Source organism: Nothoprocta perdicaria, unplaced genomic scaffold (assembly GCF_003342845.1).
Source record: "Nothoprocta perdicaria isolate Ctin4 unplaced genomic scaffold, notPer1 scaffold_118, whole genome shotgun sequence".
Classification (NCBI taxonomy): domain Eukaryota; kingdom Metazoa; phylum Chordata; class Aves; order Tinamiformes; family Tinamidae; genus Nothoprocta; species Nothoprocta perdicaria.
Window position 1 is genome coordinate 161,105 of NW_020454294.1, and position 22,594 is coordinate 183,698.

The 22,594-nt window shown below is 47.4% G+C and overlaps 1 protein-coding gene across 2 annotated transcripts in view; it reads right to left on the minus strand.

Annotated features, from left to right (window-relative positions):
- Positions 1-272: 272 nt before the first annotated feature.
- The window catches only part of ARMH4 (armadillo-like helical domain containing 4), a 61,523-nt gene continuing 39,201 nt past the window's right edge, over positions 273-22,594 (minus strand). For both annotated transcript variants that reach the window (XM_026053754.1, XM_026053755.1), the window contains 3 exons: positions 5,607-5,638; positions 1,199-1,333; positions 273-1,005 (listed from right to left, as the gene is read on the minus strand). In XM_026053754.1, the coding sequence (XP_025909539.1) occupies positions 937-1,005; positions 1,199-1,333; positions 5,607-5,638 (236 nt within the window). In that variant the 3' untranslated portion in view covers positions 273-936. The remainder of the gene's footprint in view (positions 1,006-1,198; positions 1,334-5,606; positions 5,639-22,594) is intronic.

Genomic DNA, 22,594 nt, shown 5'->3' on the forward strand with positions numbered 1-22,594 from the left:
GTGCCGTTCATGAAGCTTCCAGAGATTGGTAATAACTGGCAGTTACCAGTCGGGAAAGGAGATGGACACTTTGCTTTCACCTCTCTGTGAATGCAGCCTTGTGGAAGAGGTGAAAAAGTCACTTGTGCCTTCAGACATGAGTCAAAGTCAAACCTGCCTTTTCGGTCACCTATTTGCACACCAAACAAAAGCCAAGAGATCCATGTAAGACTACCCATTGCTACGTGTGTGCTGGTATTTATTGTGCTGTAATGGACAGTGCTGGTTGAAAATGGACTAAGGTTTTTGTTGTGAATCAGGTGTTGAAGCCATTCCCATGTGTTTCCGAGAAGCGTGGAGCAGAGCTGAAGGGAGTTTGGGGGAAGAACGGGTGAGATATTGGGTTAAAGAGTGTAGAAATATGTTTCAAACTGTATCAACGACACTGTACTTGGGCACTTCTCAGTTGACAAGGGATATAGTTGAAGTATATAACTCATTCATTAAGCAGAGCAGCTAATTTTAGCACTAATGAACTCTAGCTCAGGTAATGTAACATTTAAAAAACAACAAATTGGACAGAGTCATCCACAGTAAAAATTTCCATTCGCCGATTAGGGTGAGAGCTATCGTTACAATCAGCTTACTGCCAGCCAGGACGAAAAGAGTATACCAGGATAACAGGCAAATACCCCTCCCTATGCCTCAGCTCCAGCTGGAACAGCATGTGCCGTGGATCTGCATGAGGTGCCGGTGTGAATGAGAAATCTCACTAGTGTATCAAAACAAACATCACTGCGCATTACATGTGGGTTAGAGCATGCCGTGGCGCCGGCCCCTGCCCGCTGGCGCCGCGCGGCTGGGAGCAGCAATGCAGCAGAAACTCCTCCTTGTTGGTCTTCTCCCCCTCCTGTGCTTCCAAAGTCACTGGGTCTCGCAGCGGCTCCGCAGTTGGGCTCAGAATTCATCTTCTGAGCTGTCAGCTAAGAGCATTACTCGGTCCTGCATGCTGTTAAATTCCCTCTGCTATAGGGGAAGAAAAGAGAGAGTGAGGAGCTCCGAATGCGAAAGGAAAACGAACAGCATCCAGCTCCCTCCCCTAGAGCTGCAATCCCACACATCTCATCCCTTCCCCACAACAAGACCGCGTTTACTTTTGGGTTTATAACCCAAACTGTTACAGGGACAGGTGGGGCATTCTCCCTTCCWGCTGCCCTACCTTTCTTTTGTGCCTCTTGGAGCCATTTCTCCTTCGGCGATTCATGATCTTAATGCTGTAGAGTGCTCCTAGGATGAAGAGGGCTCCGGCTATCCCCACTCCTACAGGAACCAGCATTCCCGACATGTATCCTGCCTGCATGGAAAAGAGACACGTCACTCACACAACCGTCCGTTCAGGGTTGCTCTTTCCTAGCCCAGGACTGTGATATCTCCCTATGCTGCTTTCCTTTGAGTTTACTGTATTTGGGTCCTTATCACCATCAGAAGATGAAACCAAAGTACAGGATCCCTAAAAAACAAACAAAAAAATGGGAAGTTTTCAAAGCAGATCTGCACTTTATCAGTCTCCGTTTTATACAGAAATTCCAGGACAYGGGGAATTCTCATTCCAGTTTGATATATGGGGAATAATCTGCTCTCACATCAGTTTTTTTAGTGAATACAATTTATTTTAATATTCTTTTGATCCYATTTTATGATGTCTTGTCTAGGGAGGCATCAGGACCACGTGCTGCACAGTGGTCACAGAGGCTTAAGGACAATAAACAAAACCTCCACAGCTTCCAAACCAAGGCTTTGAAGATTCACATCCTATTAAAATCTCCAGCTGAAAACCAAGATCAATGTGAACAAAAGACTCTGGTGAGGTTCACCTGCCGGGGCCAGAGCTGAACTGACCCTTTGGGTTTTTAGGACCATTGGAGGCTGGAGTCTGAGTGACTCACCGGCCTCCCAGGCCATTCACTAACCACTGGCTTTGCTCACAGGCACTTCCTTACCATAGGCGAGGCAGTGCCCATGTCTGGGAAGGGAAGGATGTGGGTGCAGGGTGAAGTGGCTGTTTTAACAAGCGTGCAGGTGCACAGGGAAAGCCCCACCACCTGCTGCAGGCCACAAGCAGAACCTCTAAACGCTCCAAGAGCTTTGCTGCATGCGGTRTAAAACAGGCCGAGTGCTGCAACAAGCCACAGATGTGCGTGTGACCACAGGGCTCCATCCAGAGGGCCGCTGGCCGAGAGCTGCTGTTTCCCTCTGCTATGAATCCGAACCAGCCGTGTTTGTAGCTGGCTCTGAATCCTAAAACGTGTCCTACCACAACCCAACTGTTAAACACCCTGGGCGAGGAGCCTTACAGAGCTCCCATGCTCCCCCAACGGTGACACCTTGGCACGGGACAGCAAGTGCTTCGGGGCACGGGTGCCACCCCTCTATTTCCAGCACCTACAAACGGGTTTCTGAAAGAGCTGAAATGCAAAATGCCCACGTGCTGTGGGATGAAGAGCAAGTCTAGCCCTGCGCAGCCAGGCCGACCCTTTTTGGCTTTGCCCTCGAAATCYTGGAGCCAGAGGGTTTTGCTTGGCGTGGCTGCACCCTGCTCATGCCCTGCTCGGGGAGCAGGACGGCGCAGAGGAGGGAGGGCAGTCGCAGCTCCAGCTGCTCTTCAGGGACGTGCAGCAGAGGCAGGCGAGCTCCAAGCGTTCCCAAGCTGCACCAAAACCCAACCACGCTGCCTTGCACTGCAGTTCATTTCCACAATCCTCTCATTGGGAAAAAAAGAAATSCCTTCCATGTGCACTGCCCTGGCTTCACTCAGAGCAGGAAAATAACTGCTTCCATCTAGGATAAAGTCAAGGCTAACAAGGGCTGCTTGGTGCTAACAACCTTCTTCTAGGACGCTTGTTTTTCAAATCACTGCACCCTGGGGCTGCAGGTATTTAGCTCCCTCTTGCCTGTTTGTTCAGGCACCCTCCCAAAAAACAAGTCCTGCTCCACGGTTGTACTCAGGGGCACGCTGCCCACCTGCATCCACTGTCCCTAGCAAGGAGGTTAGTGAGCACACAGCAAAGATTGCATCTCCTCGAGGTAATTAAGATGCCTTAATTGGGTCACCTAATTAGCACACTGGCAGGTTTTTCTGTTTCAGGAATTTTGCTGCTGGCACAGGCAGGGATGGGGGCTTGGAAGGGCCTTTCTAGGTGCTGCCCAACTGAGTTTCCTTCTCAGAAATCACTATTTTCCATAAGGTGACTCCTCTAGGCTCTCTGCGAGCCCTTATCATGCTGGGCCAACCCATGCTCTTCCTAAGGCTTCCCCAGACAGCTGGGCAACCTGTATCCCAAAACGCTTGCAATGTGATCCCAGCCTTTCTGCCCTCTGTGTGACTTGCACAGGGTTTGATTCAGATACGGATCAGCTCCCTGGCACCTGCTCCTGGCTCCACCTTCCCGGTGCTGGTCCCTCTCCCAGCATCCCTGGGCTGGTGGACACAGGAGGGACATCACACAGGGATGGGAGAGCAGGACACACACAAGGTAGGATCCTGGTGTAGATAGGGAGACTCTAAAACAGGGATGACCAGGCTCTACCACATGAAAAGAGAGACATTGGTGCTGATAAACTTATTTGGAGCTGATATGATGCTTTATGGGGCTGATAAACTTTAAGAAGAGGAGGAAAATGGCTGAGGAGGTTTATTTGTGGGGACCTTATCACTATGTGGGTGAGGGTGAGGGAGACTCGCTGGGCTTTTCTGATGGAAAACAGTGATTGTTTTAAGATAAATGAGCAAGAGGGAGGACCTACCAATCCCCCTTGGAGGGCGGCAGCTCAGAGCGGAGTCTCCCTGTTAGGAGGTCATAGAATCACAGAATCCTTAMGGTTGGAAGGGACCTCTAGATATCATCCAGTCCAAGCCCCTGCACATGCAGGGTCACCTAGAGCACGGGGCACAGGCTGCGTCCAAATGGGTTTGGAAGATCTCCAGAGAAGGAGACTCCACAGCCTCTCTGGGCAGCCTGGGCCAGGGCTCTGGCACCTTCACTGTCAAGATTTTTTTCCTTAAGTTCCTGTGGAACTTTTGGTGCTTCAGTTTGTGGCCGCTTCCTCTAGTCCTATCGGTGGCCACCACTGAAAAGAAGCCACCCCATCCTCCTCACTGCCTCCTTTGAGGTATCTATACACACTGATCAGCCTCAGCCCCGCTCAGCCTTCTCTTCTCCAGGCTGAACAGGCCCAGCTCTCTCAGCCTTTAGTCAGCAGTGGGGCTGCTGCTGGGCACTGCAGCGCAGCCCTCTGCCCAGCACCACTTCCATCCCTATCCAAGCGCAGCTCTGCTGGAGCCCGGAACATGCACCCAAACCTGCCACGGGAGCGAGGGAGAGATGCCCAGAGGAATGAGGTGAGAGCTGCGGCGTCGCGGGGTACCAGGGCCCGCAGGACACATGCTGCAGSCCGTGGTGGTGCTGCGATTCACAGGTGACACAGACAGGTGACATTGCGGCTGCCCGGGGCGTCTGCATTTTACCTCCATGGGCAAGGCCATTCCCTGGGCCCTCAGGCTTCGCCCTGGCTGGATGCCCRGCCAGGCTGCTCTGCTACGAGCCCCAGTCACGCCAGACCTGCCGCCTTCCTACGCGGGCAGAAAACCAGCTCAGCAGGGGCTGCGAGGGGCCAGCCGCTGCAGACAGAGAGCCAGAGCCCATCACCCACCCAGGTTTGGTGGCCCTGGCTCTGCTGAGGGTTGGCAGGCATCTCCTGGGAAGGCTGAGTTTGTTGGGTGACGCTCTGCTCAAGCTCTGCAATACGTTTCAGGGGTGAGAGTTTCCCACCCACTCATCATCCCATGTGTTTTTCTTCTGCGCTAGCTCTGTTCCTGTTCAAGAGCTTCCAAACCTGCTGACTCACAAAATGTTGTGCCTTAAAAACAGCCCTGCTGTCAGCCCTTGCCTATTTTCACTGCGTTGCYGCCCCCGACACAACATTTGGAAGGTTTTACCACCTTTCCAAAASGTTAGTATGTGCCCCAGGGCAGTGTCTCTGTCCTTGCAGGTGTAACTCTTGATTCCATGTAGCACCGGCTGGTAACATCTGGTGAGGAGGAGGGGCTGATATCCTTCCAGTGTTCCTGTGCTTGCCCCTTGCATCTCCAAGACTTGGACATCTCCAAGACTTGGACATCTCCAAGACTTGTTGCTCCTCTTTCATGTGGTGGCCAGATGGGTTGAGCTTAGGAGCAGTGACCTGGTATCTCAGCCTTGCCCCGTGTGCTGCAGGAGGGACCCAAAACCAAACCTCAGAGACAAGAGGGGGAGAAAGGTTCAAGGGAAATAAAAAGTAACTCAAAAGGTCTAAAGAAAAGGTGCTTTATAGTCCAGACAAGTCTGTTAAATAACCCTGTCCCTGGTTTGGCTCTTAGCTACCCGTCAGGGAGGAACTGCGGATTCAGACCAAGATACACATTGCCAGTAAACAGCAGCATCTGTGCGGTTCACTATCTCACAAAGAGAATTTTAAGCCCCTTGACAACTGTGTTTGCAGAGCTAACGAACCACACTGGCACAGGTTATTTATTCCTCAGAGTAAAAATGTTTTTGCTTTTAAAATGATTGAAACACAGAGCCTCCTACCTTATCTTTCAGCTTCTCCATCCAGCTTCTCACTGAAAAATAAGACAAAATATGAGCTGTAACCACGCTACATATGTTGTATTAATGAGGGACAAATGATAATGATAGCATCAAAACAGACGCTAATTAACTTGACAAGCTTCTAACGTTTTTCATTAGACCTCCTCAATTCTCATTCATGAAGGAGAGCAAAAGCAACAGGGCAGCCAGGGAGCTTGTTTTTCTCCTGTGTAATCCACACCTTGTGATGAGATTAAAAGAAGATGATGAAAAAGATTGTTTCARGTTGCTGATATTTATCCAGTCCTTCTCGGACACACACTGGGCACATTTGAGAGAGAGAAAACACCTAAYAACACCACTGTCTCCTTCCACCTGCCTCTTCTACACAGTTACTCTTCCCTCTCTTAGGCATAAGCCTGTACTGGTACCTAAAGACCTCTTCTCCCACTAGCTGCTACGCGCAGCAGCTGCCCTCAACCCAAAAATCTCCTTTAGCTCCYCTCTTCTGGGCCCATGCTTTTGGCCATCCAGCCTCCTGGAAGTCCCTTCATTGCAAGCCAGAAGTCACCAGGTAACATCTGAGGATGGGGACAGCCCTGAAGGTGCTAAACTATCAAACCAAGTATGTTGGCACTGAGCCACTGAGGCTCTGGCTTCCTAACAGTGATTGTAGGTCCAAAGAAATATCGCAGAATCCCAGAATGGCTGAGGTTGGAAGGGACCCCCAGGGATCCCCCAGAGCAGCCCCTGCTCCAGCAGGGACACCCGGAGCACGGGGCACCCGGGCGCATCCAGGCGCCTTGGGAAGATCTGCAGAGCAGGAGCCTCCGCAGCCTCCCCGGGCAGCCTGGGCCAGGGCTCGGGCACCCTCACACCAAACAAGTTCTTCCTCACGGCCACACGGAGCTGCCTGGGCTTCACCTTGTCCCCACTGCCCCTTGTCCTGSCACTGGCCACCACCCAGAAGAGTTTGGCCTCATCTTCTTTACATTCTCAAATATGATGCTCCAGAATTAAAAGCCTTCAATAACATCCCGATGTATTTTGAGATGAAATATTAAGCTCATCTCAAAGAACTGCAAATGATTAGCAGTAGGTGCTTGGTTCATGAATTCCACAGGCAACTTTGTGTTTGTCTGCATTGCCACAGAAGGCCGAACACTCATCCTCTAAGATACAGCTGTTGTTTTAGTGAATGTCCTACCAGAGCTAGGACATTCCTAGTGAATTCCTAGGACATTTAGTGAATGTCCTACCAGAGCTAGGAGGCAAAAGGCTATTTTTATTAAGGTTCAACAAAAGTATTTTAAGCCATGGCCATGGATCCCAGTTTCTCCATCACGATAATGCTRCAGGTGTGACAGGAAGCTCAGATGCTTTAGTGTCTTTCTGAAAGTTCATTTTGCCCAGGACAGACTAAGTCCCAAGTGCATCACACCCCTTTACGGATTGAGACCTGGTTTCCAAAGGTACCTTCTTCCAGGAGCTCATTTCAAAGCTTTCGTCAGCAGTATTAGAGTCTGTTTTTCAGCACCTACAGGTGCACCTCTCAGTGAAATAAAAACGCTTTTATTCTGAAATAAAAACGCTACTGTGAGTGAACGGGGTGCAGCCTCAGCGCCTTCGTAAATTGTTTTTTCATGTCTCAGATAAAATACAGACAGTAGCAGCAGTTGGTATTACCAGACTCAACTCAGACCTTGTCAGCATCACTGAATTAGAACCATAGAATGCTTAAGGTTGGAAGGGACTAAACAACATTTTAACAAGTCTGACGTGACTTGAGTAGTCACCTTTAGCTTATCAGCAATGCAGCACCATCCAAAAGAGGGAAGCAACAAAGAGCAAACACGCAGGGTCACCCGTTTCAGACAACAGACAACATCGCTGCCGGGGAAAATTCCACTTAAAAGCCCAAATATTGCTCTCATTTTTGAACTGTGCTTCACTACAGGTCCCCACGATGAGTGGCCACGCTCAGCTATCCAACAAGAGCCACAGGATCGGGAGGCGTTCGGAGGCAATGCTCTCCATGCGCACCTACGTGCACCAGCGCCGGTAAAAGACGGTTAAAGACGCTGCGATGCGCAGCTGCCCCCGAAGCAAGCGAGGCACGGAGGCTATTTTTACACATCTTTCATAAGAATTTCATGGCATTGGTGATCTCATCAATAGCTGACCCACTTCGGCGCAGCCGAGCGGCGGCGGCGCCTCCCAAGCAGCAATTAACTTCAGAGCTTYYCTGGCAGCTCCCGTGCAGCGGCTGSTATTTGCACGGGGGGGATGATCTAATAATATCCCACTACCTGCTTTCAAAGAACACGGATAGTGGCTTCAATCCCTTTTGCGCCACAAAACAGGAGCAGTTTGTCTGCCAGGACCCACAGCATTTACTTGCTATCAATGCACTTGCCTGTTATTAAAACTGACTGTTTTCAGCAAGCAGAGCACGTCAGACACCTTCCCATACACCCAAACCACAGGAAAACTGACCCCTTCACCTGTCCACATCCACACTGCTGTTTAGGAGARGGAAATCAGGGTGTGTTATGTTTCYGAGGTCCCGTTGCCATKTAAATCTGATTTTAGGAGGAGTTCCTCACATTTCAACACACCATCCAGGTGGCTTTTGGCTTCTTGTCACCTGCCACCAGCATCCCGGGAAGGACCAGGAGCCTCCGAAGCTCCCTATGGTGCCTGTCCTCACATAGAAATCTCTGCCAGGAAGCCAAGCACCTCATGAGAGAGAAGGGGGTTTAACGTTTCTAAAGGCACCCACCTGTTGTAGCCCTTGTGAGGACCCATCAAACCATCATCACGTCATTAAAACCGAGCACTCGTTGTGCCACTTATTTACACACAGGCACAAACCCAACACCAGGAGTCAGTAATCTTTTTCCAAGTTGGAATGGATATCTATGCTGAAGAGCCACCATCAATTAGATCTGGACCACAGACTCTAATTAGACATCATTATTCAAGAAATTAATATGCTCAGCTTGATCCTGGAAGAAGAACACTGTGGGTGGGATTTTCTCACAGAAATGAAGCTCTCTTGGAGAACACTGGGTGCCTTGCCAATGACACCCAGCAAATAATTAGTGTCAAATAATCTATTCCATGTATTTTTTATCACATCCTTTTTATTCCTTCCCTGATCACAGAACGTCCCGAACGAGCCGCAAAAGCCTCGGGGTTGGGAATGACTAACACGTGCAGTGATGGATTCTGTCCCTGGCATTTTAATGACTAGTCTGTGACTAACACAAGGAACCTGCAGCATCAGTCGCTCCCCAATTCTCTTCCATGGCCCTGTTTTGAACCCCAGTTTTCCCTGGGAGCTGCTAGGCTGGTGCAGGACCCTTCTGCAAATGACAGGCAGAACCTGATGCCTCCTCTGTGGTTTACACAACATCTGCACGTTGGCAATTTTCATTTTAAATAACACGTAGCTTAAGATTACCAGCCCAGCACATCTGGAACRTGGAACTGCACAGACGGATGAAATATCCGAGTCCAACCTGGATGAATTCAGACGGATACAGACGCACTGGGCTATTTTTAGTCCTCTTTCCTCAGCTTTCTCCTTGAAAACGTGCACACAGCCACAAGGAAGCCAAGGCACTGATTAAAGAAATGTTGTTAAATGTTCCTGGGAGGAACCTGCTCTAATATGGTACTTCTCACCACATGTTCCTGTGTCCCTCTTCCTTCCACCGCGTGCACAGCTTTGCATCCCCTTTAGGAACAGACYGAGCCAGCTGAGGCAAGAGGCCCAATTTCTCAGCAGGCTTCTCTCAAAAAACAGGGTGCTCAGTTATAATTTACACCAGAGAATCAAAGGGGAAGCGGCTTGGAAGCTGCCTCCAAGTTCAGCTTGGAAGTTCCTCCGAGAGTGAAGAGCCTGCATGATTCCCAGCAGGGCAGAAAGGCGGCATTTCTCAGCACTCCCTGTACACCCAGTTACAACCAAGTCACCTGTGAGGACAGGGGACATCGGTCGAGGCCAGAGCTCTGCAGGAAGCACACACAGGATTTCATTTGCAGTCACTACTGGGCATCCTGCCATGAGAAAAAATGGGTCCCTATACCCAGCTTTCAGCTTCCCCCAATCMCCTTCAGTGGCCTTTGCTCCTCATCTCATTTCTTGCTGCTGCTCAGACCAATGCTTACCTAAAACTAAATTCTTGGTCACTGCTCAGGTTTCCTGAACTCCCTTTTGTTCTCACCTCAGCCCTGAAGGCTCTTCAGGAGCTTTGGTTTTATACCCCTCCATAAGGCACCCTCAAACCTCCTGCCCAGGGCTCTTCCCTCAGAAACGAGGAGCACAATCCTCAGGGCTTCAGGCTTAGGCAACTTGTAATAATCCTAATTGCCTAATTATCCACTGCAGTGCAATGATAAAGCCTGCTTAATAATTCTGCTCACTTCCCATTCATCCTCTCCCTTCCCTAGATAAGAAAAAGCAAAGGCTTCACCTCCCGTGAGGATTTCAATCAATAACTCAGGCCTTCATCCCCACAGTTCCACTCAGCCTTCCTCCCCTAGATGCCCTGATGCCCTATCTTGTCACTTCAGGTTCCATCTTATCAGATGGTTTTAATCACTTTCCTTTTTTAAAAAAATCACCATCTGCAAATACTTCTGCTTCTGCATGGCCAAACTGGCACATTCCCCCTTTCACTTGCCCATCTAGTGGTATATTTCAGTCCAGTCTTAATACCTGGTTTCCAAAACATCATGTTGACACTGGTCTGCCCATCTAACATCCTCTTTTTAATAACTGTCCACACAGCCAGGGAGAGCAGCTTTGAAAAGGTGGCACCGGATTCCTATACATACCCCAAGGACAGACAAAGGGACAGAAGAATGGTTTTATTGTAAAGAACTGARTCTGCTCACCCAGCCTGGGACAAAATGCTGATGTTACCCGTGAACTCCTGCAGGACCTCACGTCACTACCTGACCTCTTCAGCCTTCGCTTCTCCAGATTGCTAAAAYGGGACCGATGGGGCTATTTGCTGGGCCTCTCGGCTGTTCTTCCCAAGGGGAGCCCGAGTCCCCACTTGAAGGCCCAGCCCGTGGCACCGGGTGCCCACGTGGCACAGATGGATTTTCCCCACAGGGCATCTGCAGTTTCCAGCAAGCCACTAAGCCAGCAATCACACCTGTAATTCTCTAAATGTGCTAGGCTGAGAATAGCACAAGGATTCGTTTTAAGAGATCAGAAGCTATCTGGCCACCCATACGCTCTGGTAGCAGGGAAGATCTGATCTAACAGCTACTGTTAATTGCTTTCACATCTGTCTAGAGTCAGCACCGCAGCTGAGACATGCAACAGTGCCCAGACCTGCCTCCTGCACCCAGTCACCGGTGTCATCTCCCTTGTTGGATAAGCGACAGGAGGACCAAGGTCCCCTCTGCTGCAGGGCCTGTGCCCAAAACCAAATGACGGCGTCTACAGCAAACTGTGTAGGATGATCTGCAGAAAGTAAAGGCAGATGAATCCAAGGAGCAATAACAAAAGGTCTTTTGGAGCACCGAATGTGAGTGCAATGCGAATCCCTCAGCAAATCTGGGGCGAGTTCTGCCTTCCTCCAAACAGGACGAGTTTTCACTTCCACACAGGGCCTCATTTGTTAAAACACAGGAAGAGGCCAGTTTTACACATTGCAAGGACATGGAAACTGTAAATCTGTAGCTAGGAGATTCTGTGTCTGCCACCATACAGCTACCTGCATCCTGCAGCTGATGCAGTTCAGCACTGTTCTGCCTTCATTTTTTTCCCCCCTTAAAATGAATCAATTCACTTGTCTGCCAATATCCTGCTCTTGCTGGCCACGTTTCTCATCATCAAATGGCTGGGGTTTGGTCTTGCTTCTAGTTAGGGCTCACAACCGGTGGTTGTCGAAATGAGGAAACTTCACCCTTATCCTTGGAATTTCTACGGTGACCATCCTGCCCAAATAGTTACTCACATAGGAGTCTGCAGTGAGAAAATAAGACGCTCCTGTGGTGTGAAGAACCCGTTTGTTTGATCTTTGCTGTGCAAACCAGAGAAGTAACCGGCCAGAGCCAGTTCTCCCCTTCACCTTGCAAAGGTGCCCACAATTTCCAGGCTGCATTACTTGTTCGAGCAAAGGAGCAAACTGATCAAAGCACGAAAATAAAGAAAAGACTGATTACGTTGAATCTGTCTGCAGACACCAAGCAATCTGTCCTATTACATTACAGATTTCATCCCTTTCGCTTTCAGATAAGACCTTCTTTTAAATGAGACTAGAGAGAACAATTTTGCAAAAATGCTCTGTGCTTCATCTGTTTGCCTCTGACAAGTTAATGGCACCAGGCTGCATCAACTCCATTTCCTTAAAAAACACAATTGCAAATTTACTTACTAGCACAAATAAATAAAAGCGAAAATGGCATTTTGCTGGCAGGCAGAACATTTTTAACGTCAGGAGAAAAACTACTTCTACTTGATGGGAATTTTGATGAATGCATTTCCCCTCGTGACCACCCGAAAAGGGCTCCAATGGCCAGAAAATCAAGCAAAACAAATGTCAAGTTGACTATTACCATTTATGTTCTCAGGAAAAAAAAAATCTGTTATGTGAACTTTGAACCGAGCTGACTTCTACAGTTATCATGCAATCAGTTTTAATAACGGCACAGGATATAATCTTTTCCATCTCTGCACAGATAAAACTCAAGCTTGGCTCCGTGTTATCACCCCCCAAGACCTACCAAAACATCTTCAGAGGGAAAGGGAGAAGGTGAGGAGAACTTGCCAAGCTTACCCAGAAAGCAGAAGCTAAGGTTAGGAGTTAGGAGCTTCCCAGCTCTTCTTTTAGTCCTTTAGTCCTAAAAGACATTAGTCCCCCTTCCTGTGGYATTGGGTTGGGTTTCTCCTTCTCTTTATCAAACACCCACCTCATCACCTGCTCCCTGCGCTTCCCTATAAACCCATTTCTCCTGCAGAGAACACTTGGAAACACTTCTTGGCTTGGATGAAATATTTGTTTCTCCCTAAGTGATCCCAGACAGGCACGAGATGTAAAAAGAGRGCTAGGGTAGAAAACTTCTCAGCATCCTAAAAGACATTCGCAGGGTGTTGTGAATAGGCTGTCACAATATGTTGCATGATTAAACATTTAGTGCATCACACGCTGTACAAATCCTACACGCGCCCTGGGAAAAGGAATGGAAATGTCACTTATGGAAAGAGGAGCAGCCCCTCCAGCACACACCCTGGAGCGCCTCCTGAGCCGCCCTGCGCTGCCACAGCTCCCACAGCAACACACGGATKTACCAGCAGCTGCAAATCCACGGTGCTTTAGCTAATGGGCTTTCTTGCATGTCAAAAAGTTCCATAGCACCAGTTTTTCTTCACTATACAGAGTGCCCATATTGCAAACACAAAGCGTTCCTAAGAATAAGCAGGAATTGGGATGCCTTAGATCCTAGCTGGCTCTGCAGCTGGTAACTAACCCTSCTCATCGGTAAAATGCATTGAATCATTATTTACATGAAAGGGAAAAATGCTTGCAAGGCTGAGATTTACCCCATCAAACTTCAGGCACTTATCTGAAATGCCTAAATTAGCAATGTATCTACCTGCAGCKCCCAGAGACACGGAGAGTGAGAGTGGCATCTGCAAGATGTGATTCGTCCCATTTCAGGTCTGGATTTTTCTCTGAATATTCTGCTCTTCGGCTCTGCTGGCTACAGAGAGAGATGTGGGGGCAGCTCTGACGCCTACCTTAGCAGAGAGGGATCTGGGCCAAACTGCTTGGATGTTTCCTAATAGAAAGTTTCACTGAGGGTAAATGCAAAATATAGAGACAAAGTATGACAGAATAAAGGAGAAGCAGAAAAGTCACAGGAACAGGGACAGGGTTGATGTTGACATATATTGGGATTTACTGTCCAGAGAAGCTGCCTGATTSCTGTTCTGTGATCTCGTCTTCTTTCCCTGCATCACAGTCAAGTTCAGTCTCCATCACATCAGTTTTATTGCACCAAAGAGAGAAAAAGAAGTATTTTAAAAGCACCTAAAAGGCCTGAAACACAAAAACCATTTCACGGTGTGAACATGCTGTAACTGCAAGGTCTAGTATCTCAAGGCTGACAGTAAGTACAGGGTGTCTCACGGAGATGGGTGAAGATCTCTATTGAAAACACACAAAAGTTCAGCCTCAGGGTCCCCTTGGCATCTKTTTTCTCCCCTCTCTTCAGTCACTGAAACACCTCAACTATTTGAGCTGAAAGTTTACCAGAAAGTCTGGCAACTTTTGGGGAATTTCAGTGCAAACAGTTAGAAATTGGCAAAGTTATAAACAATTAMAATATTTCAGGGAAGATCAGTCAAGTTTAACGTTAAGCTGCACACGTGGGCAGATGCTCACTGCAGTGGGGCGAATTCAGCAGCAAACACATCCCAACCTTAATGACAGATTCTTTAAAATGCTTTACGACAGACTGAGGAAGTCAGTTGGACTTTCCTGATTTACTGCAGTTGAGGACATGGCCTCAAACATAAATCCTCTGCCTCGTCACACAGGTCTCTGCTCGCTTTGCAATCTGCCCAAGTCATCAGGGGGAGTAGGGAAAACAAAGCTCAATAAATTACAGCACTTCCAAGCAGCTCTGCAGCATTTGGGAAGCTGTGTCATCCATCACCAACTCAGGGAACCTGCAAAAAGGCTGCAGGAATTTTGTGCTCGCATGCCCCAACCTTAGACCTTTCTTGCCCAACTCTCCCTGCAATCAGTGATTTTGCCTGATCCAGGAATGTAGAATTTGACCCTTTCTACTCGCAGGAAAGGAAATCAGTCTTAAACTACTTTTCAACACTCATTCTTTACAAAGAGCCTATTTTCTGCTCCATAACCCAGCACCCTTTCCTATAATCTGGGAGAGATAGATACCATTTTGGCAAAATAAAACTAAATGTCAAGTAGCTGGGATGGGAGGAGCAAAAAAGCATGAGAGGCTGCTGAATATCCTCTCTGCWCTCAGGGCATCTCATTTCTTTAGCAGGACAGCCGCAAACCCAAGGCTCGTTGCACTTCCAACAAGTATCTGCAAAATCTCTGTAGTCACGTTACCTCTTCAGAGGGAGCAGGGGTCACTCTGCACTGAGGCTGCCCTATCCACTCCTATCCACTCAGGTACTTCAAGCCCTTCCCAAACACAATCCACAAAAACTTGCACATCCTCCTCGTCAAGACCTTGTCCTTATCCACTTGGAAGGATCAACAGTTACATTCTCTTTTTTCTCCCTCTTCTTTATTTCAGTTTATGTCTAGTATTAATCAGGCACTGAAAAACTTGTTTTGTTTTTCCCTTTCATAAACAACAAATATATTTTCTGATTTTTTTTTCCTGGTGATACTATATAAATGATTTTTTTATCAGAAAACAAAATGCTAAAATAAGGCATTTTCTGGTTTTGCATTTAAGAAAAAAGGATGTATTTTTTTCAGTTAAAGATTTGAACCGTATTTCAGCTGGAAAAATATGCAACACTGGCCATGAAATGGCATAAGATCAATAAAGTACTAAATGGTTGGAAATAAAAATGACAGAGTTGACTTTTAAGGGAAAAAATAGATATTGAATTTTGTTTTCAGCAAACAATTCTAATAATTAAACTACAAAGTCCCGAGCATTGATTAGACGCCGAGAATAAAATCCATTTATCTCAGAGACTCATTTTCATGCAAGTACTTGTGAACATCAGCAGAGTGAGCACGATCCAGTGTTAGTCGCAAACGAAAATGTATTTGCTTTTTTTTTTTTTTCAAAAAAGGCTCATTCCACATCCCTTTCAYATCAAAATCCAACCACTGATCCTCACCATGATGAGATGTGTTTGTACTGCAGCATCACATGGAGACCTAAGGTTCCTGACAGTGGYTCAAGAGCCTTGAAGTTGTCCTGTATAACCACTGGCAAGTCAATCTCTGTTTTTCCATTTCCCATCCCTATCATGGGAATATTAAGAGCAAAATAYGAGAGCATCTTCTCACCCTCAGTCTGTCTTTTTTCCTTCTATTCCAAGCTGCTTGTGTCAGAGACTCTTCATTTTAGTAGTCCGCACTGTAACATCTCCATGTCAATGTGATGCTCTGGAAGCTCGTGCAACTCAAATACTAATCGCTGTAGGATAGTCTAAAACTTCATAATTAAGTTCATAAATAAATAAGCAATGCTAATAAAGGGTCCACGAAAGGACGTTACACTTAATTAATCCATTCTACCTCAGCAACTTCTCATTAAGGTCAGCATGAACCTGACTGAAGACTCAGGCAAGCTATAAACTGAACTGCAAATGGCCAAATCTCATCTACTGCTTATGCTAAAAATCACAATTATGTAAAAATCTCGATGGGGAGAAACCACAATTGTGTCAAAATCTGGATGGTGAGAATGGAGCACAAATGTAATAGTTTCATTAGGTGGGTGAGAGAAGTGAAGGAGCTTTCCCCAAAACTGCCCAGTAATGTCCTGGGCCACAGGAAAAGGCCAGAGAGAAGAAATTAGAATGAGCAAAGTGCAGAGCAACAAGGGGAAACCATGTAGAAAAGATACAAGAAATCTTACTAGTAGCAAATACACTGATCATCCAGGGTGCTTACACTTGCTGCGGACTTACTCCTGATATCCACAAACAGCTTCTGCCGCTGTGAGATCTGACTCCCTAAGATGCAGAGATGCTCCAGGAACTAGGGCACTCCTGAGAGACCAGAGCACTGACAAGGTTGGAGAAGAGTCAGAAGAACTGGGTGCCACCCTGGAGATTGCTGGTTAGACTCTGAGCACCAGGAAGGCTGTGGCATGAACACACTTCATGCTTGGAAGGGAGGCAGACAGGGAGGTAATGACTTACAGCATGAGAAYGTGTTATTACAGAATGTGTTATTACATCACAGACTAAGATGAAATAAAATTCAGAAAAGTAATTCTCTTAGTAAAAGGCTGCCTGCTACCTACAGGACACTGAGCTATGGACAAGTCATCCAGCTACAGGTCCCGGCGTCTCCTGCATTATCCCTGGTCTCTTGCTGTTTTCTTGCCCTGCTYGCAACTGGAACCGAGCTGTCCCCACATATCCATGTGTGTCACACAACGTGAAAACCATTTTTGTGCTCATATTCTCTAGAGAGTCTGTGACAGACCCCAAAGCAGCGTTCAGGAGTCACTGTCAGTTCTTTCTCTGCTCTCTTGGCAAATAACATAATAATGTTATTTTGGGATAGAGGGATAATTGGGATAATTGCTTTATCCCTCTAGCAAAGACCCCTGCCTGCCTCCAAAGCCATCTTTCATAGCAAGGTCTCAGTGATGAATTCAGAGGAAACAGAAACCAGCCCCTCAAGTGGGAACGTGCTGCACCCCTAGTGGCATCTGGTAAGTATCCAGCCTGGCAGTTGTCTTAAAACGATTTTTCAAGGGAAGGAGGCTCTGATTAAGGTGATTTCCGTGCCAAATCAGGACCCCTCCAAGCAAAGGCCTCGTCCCTCATCATACCAGCAATACAAGAGTCCAAATGTTTTTGCCTGCAGCATGTGGCAAAGCGCCTGTCGGAGGAGCAGAGCACAGAGGACAGGATCAAAGCCATGCCTACAAAGTCCCATTTTTCTGACACTGTGATCTCTTGTACCTCTTTTCCAAGCTTCCAGCTCCTCTGCTGTCGCTGGGGGATGCTACACTCTTCACTCCTCTGTCACAACATGGCCCTCGGGTGACCTCGAGTTCATCCTACACCAGCAGCACGATGTCGGATCAGATGGTGTGAGGCCTCCTGTGGTCACAAAGTTCTGCCTATTGATTCAGAATTCCAGTCCCTTCCAAGTTGGGCAGGGGAAAGGCAGCTCCTGGGACAGCAGCAGCCTGGCTTGGATGGAGAGACACTTCTTRGCAGCAGCAAGATGTATTTATAAAGTGCCACTGTATTAGAACAGACATTATATCACTGTTCCAACAGGCCAGGAGCACAGAACAGCGGCGTGGGAGAACGAAGAGCTTTTATCACAGACAAATTTAGCAGCCTCATTCAGGCCAAAAACGCCTGAATCATTCATGTCACATCTTCCATGTCACAACTTCCTTTCAGATGCGAACTTTGGAAGGGAGGAGAGTTAATGACACCCCCTCTTGGGAAGCCATCCTGGGATGGGGCTGAGCGGCGCGTCCCGCTGCGGCCGCCCTTCTCCCACCCAGGAGGRGCTCCGTGGCAGGGGGCTGCACAGGCAGCCTCTCCAGGAGCGCCAGGAGGAGAGAAGAAGGCACCTTCCTGCCCACCTGACACTGTTTCGGAGGGCGTCCTTCAGGCAGGCCCAGGGGCACTGCTACCTTCATTCTCAAGTCAAAGAGGGCACCCCAGTCACCGAATCCCAACAGACACCCAGTGTAGCTCAACCTGCAACAAAAGCTGCTCCGCTTCCACCGCACCTGGACCCAACACTTACCTCAATGACAAGATAGTCACTAATAACAGACCAATTTGCAACTCACGTTGCAAGGCTGGTGTTGAATATTAGCGGTTTGTAGTGATGGGATAGCAAATCCACGTTTGGCCCCCTGCACACTTCCCCCAGAGATCTCCAAGACCTGACCAAACAGCAGGACCACCTACCACTCCTTGGAAATAACTTCACAAGCCGTTTGGCCAGTCCTACGGACAACAGCCCAGACACAGCGATGCAAAGGCAGGTTCAAGTCAATTGGCCATACATTCATCTTCATTCACAAACCTTCTACTGGGTCATTACTTTCCAATGTGATTTATTCTCAGCAATTCTCAAGATAACTCCAGAGCTTCCATGGGTCACTCTGTCCTGAAGATTTCTGTACAAGAAGCTGTGATAGTCTCCCAGCTGAACAGCAGCAGGATGTCTTTGTATGGACACATTAGAAAGCCAGAGTTCCTCAAGATGGGCAGGCCCTGGTTTACAAACAGAGAAACCAAAGAACAACACAGAGATGTGACCAACTCAGAGCCACCAAGCAGGCAGTGATGAGGACGTGACCAGCTTCCCCCAACTCAGCTCTGGACCACCCATGAGGTGCCTCACTATCTATAAAAAGGAGCCTTCACTGCTTGCATCAACTCATCTTCCTAAAATCTGCATGTCCAAGCCTTAGCAATAACACTACCACGGCAGGGCAGGCAGTGTTTTTCTTACCAGGATGGGATGAGCGACAATGTTCTCCATTTTGCGGCTTCAGAATTAGCAGCTCCAGAACACCTTGCATTGACTGAAGAAGCTGAGTAGGTCTAAACAATACCTGCAAACCTGCTCAAGGGCTTCAGTGGTGCCTCGCCAGCAGAAGGGCACTTCAGTGCTCCTCTTCTCCAGCTTCCTCAATGTTCAGCCTCCCCAGATCAGGGTAGCTGGAGCTGTCACAGGCAGGGATTGCTCTTTATTGGGCAGACTATGCTGATATCTGCCCACAGATTAATGTTAATACTTGGGCAGCGCTCATATCTTGTCAGTCCTGCCACATTTCACAGGCATCCTTGTGTATTAAGAAAGCTTGGGCTGGGATAATTCAGAGCAGAATCCACTGGTTATTCCACTCAAACACAYATGACATCCCTCAGGTCTTGCTAAACAGAGTCTCTAAAACAGAAGAACCCAGAGAAAGAGAGGTGCCAAATAGAAGCAATCTGAACTGTTCAGAGGGGCTGGAGGGGGCTCTGACTCTTATCTTGTGATACATCTTAACACAGACGATTACATTCTCACATTCAGCACTGCAATGTCCCCAAAGCTCAGCAAATACCAACTGCTAAACTCTTACCAAACCTGCAAAACAGCTCACTTTGCATGCTGTCCAAGACCTGCCTCTGAGATCTGCATTCAGATTCTTTATGGGCTATGGAAAGCCAGATAGGACAGGTCTCAATACTAGGATACAAAAGCAAAAACTCTCTCACAAGGAACAGCAAAGGGAACTTGGCTCATTCAGCCCAACACAACGCCGCTGAAAGGAAACAGAACAGCATCTATGAGGACATTGTTGGGGGCAAGCACCACAACAGAGAAAAGAGCCAGTGGAAGCTAAATAACCCTTCTGRCCCAGGGACACGGCGGGTCATGAACACCTGAGACTAAAAAGCCAAGGGCTTCTTGTTCTCCTCACAAGACTTGTCACAGCACTGGTCCAACCTCAGAGCAGCTCTGAGATTGCGGCTRCAGCATCTCTGCTCAATAAGCTGGGGCTCCTCTCCCCTCTACCTGCACATCAGAGCTTCTCAGTGCTACAGRTAAAGTGGCCTTTCGTCACCCCATGCAGACCAGGCTGCATGGACAGGATGGGGACAGACAAAAGGGATGGATGCTGCAAAAACGGCCCATCAGAAACTTCTATCAGCGTTAGATTCACTATCTCAGCAGGCAGGGAAATCACATGCGTGGCACTGCCGAGCTGGAAAATAGCAATGATGGGTGTCCTGACCTGCACATACCTGCCCTTTGCATGMTTCAGATGCAACACTTTCAGAAACCCGGGAATCCACCTCGATCAAGCACGGCCTCTGCAGCACAGCAATGAATGGGCCTTGGGGAACATCTCCCTGAACGAGAGCAGCCGTCTCCTCAAAGCATCTTGCAAGAGAAGTGCTCTGCAGAGGGTGCTGGACATGGTTATTTGTAGAGTGTTCCCCAGAGCTCCACAGTAATGATAATTACTCAGCTTTTTTATTTCTGGAGAAGCCAGCACTTTGCAAACATTGGAAATGATAATGTGTTGTTTGCTATAAATGCAGTAATTATATCTAAAACTCTTCATTAACATGGAGATGACAAATAACAAATTAGAATCAAGCATCTACAATTAAGCTAAAAAAGCAATGGCAATTTGTAATTCTTTGCAAGAAATCATTTTTCATATCATTTAGTGTGAATGAGGTCTCATTATGTAACGATATTTAGCTCTGCCACTGCTTTTCAGCTTCATAGCTTTATTAATTGGCTTCACTCCATTTCCCCCAAGATAAGCAAGCTGTGTTATCTTCATCTGTGGCCTGGGAAGGCAAACCAGAAAGTGCCAGTAGGATGTGCTTAAGGCCAAAGAGAGGCAGACTGATCAAAATCCAGTGGAGAAAGCAAGGCTAGGATCTGCAGATGTTTTTGGCATAGATTCAATTCTGTTTGAGTTGAGTATAGGAACTTCCATTTCATCCAAAAGAGGTTCAGAGCAGTGCCATGAGCTTCTGCCAACTCACCCAGAGCGCTGTTGGACTGTCCTAGCAAAAAGTCAWCGAGATGACACCTCCTATTCAATTAGCAGCAAAGGTTTTATTGAAAGCTGAGCCACAGGAGGCAATGAGTGTTCAAAGTCAGTGGATATTTCTCAGTGATAATGACTCAGACACCTGATGACAATGAACCAAAATGGTTTCACTGAGACTGTACTGGCTGAGGACAAAGCAAGTTTGACAGATGAAAACTCTCCTAGGGGGTGGAAGGTGACAGTCTGATGATGGGTTATCCAAACGAAGCAGTCACAAATATATTCAGTAGACAAAAGGTGCAGAAGGCAGCTCCCTTTTTAGCTCGCTAGGCAGAAATGTCTGATCTCAAACACAGTAACACTGCAGAATCTCAGAAGGAAAATGCGCTGAATGAGAGCAGCAATTTTAGTTACTGCCTAGACTGATAACTTCAAGGCACGTATTAAGGGAGAGGTAGGACACARCTTTTTTGTTCTGTGTTTTGAGGAGGCTTGAGGCCAAGTTCAACTCTAGACAAGCAGGACTGGTTCTTGGGGCTGCTGGTGTGAAAGGATCTGAAGGGACTCACCACTGTGCAGAGCAGCAGGGCACTGCCTGGCCACCTCTTGGACGCTGCATCTCCTGGATCCCCATCAGGTGTCAGCTCTATGTCCCGCAGAAATGTCTTTGCCTTGACATGTCCCTAAGTTCAAATCAAACACCAGCCCTACTCCATGTCCCTTTGCCCCTTGTACCTTAACTGAGATCCTCACATTTTAAACTTAATTTCAGCGGATTTGCTGTAGTGGGGGCTGCAGAAGAACAAAATATCTCTTTTCTCAACTGCTCCTGTTAACAGTTGAGAGGCTCTGCAGACAAGTGAGCGTCCCCAAACCTTCTTATGTTTACTGCCACTCAATGGACTTCACAAAATCATTTCTCTGATGCCTGCATCACCTCTCAGACAGCCCATCCCTTATCAGTGAAGGGGTTAAGTTATCCCCAGACTGTATCCGTTACCTGCATTTCCCTATAATTTCACATATAACACAGAGCACTGCTTTAAGAGCAATGCTATGAGCTGTTGAATACAAAGGAGCATTCAAGATGCTTCCTGGTCTTAGCTACTTCTTTCAGGAGCAAAATTTTCCCAGGAAGACAGAAAACAGGGTAGGATGTTCCTGTGCTGTTTGTAAACAGGTTCCTCAATCTTCAAAACACTCCACAAGAACATGAGTGAGTTGCCAAGTTGTGGATGCTTTATGACTTCTCCATCCCAATCCTTCCACTCGGAAATGAATGAATCTGGTGTTTTTCCAAGTAGATTAAGATAATCTTTAATAATTAACTTACACTGAAGGGGCATTACCCTGATTGGAAGTGGTCAGACACGACTCTCTGACTAGGATAGTGATAAGAAGTGACTTTTAGAGAATATTTTGGAATATGAACATCTCCAAATGAACTGCTGATTTTGCTGCCATCATCTGTTCAAATAACAGAGAAATGATTCGATGTGCAAGAACCTTCACAAAATGATTCGAAAAGAGCATCAGAGCTTAATCTGCTTCCAAAGTAACAGCAAATGTTTATTATCTAAATGCCAATGGTGACTTCCAAGGCTCATGAAATAAGACAACAGTTTTCTGTTGACTTGGCAAAGTTGTATTATGTCCTTTAGAAAAGAAACTCTGCCACATGACTTCTATGCAAAGAATTCACTGAGGAGCCCCAAGGAAGCAATAACCACAGGGTACTT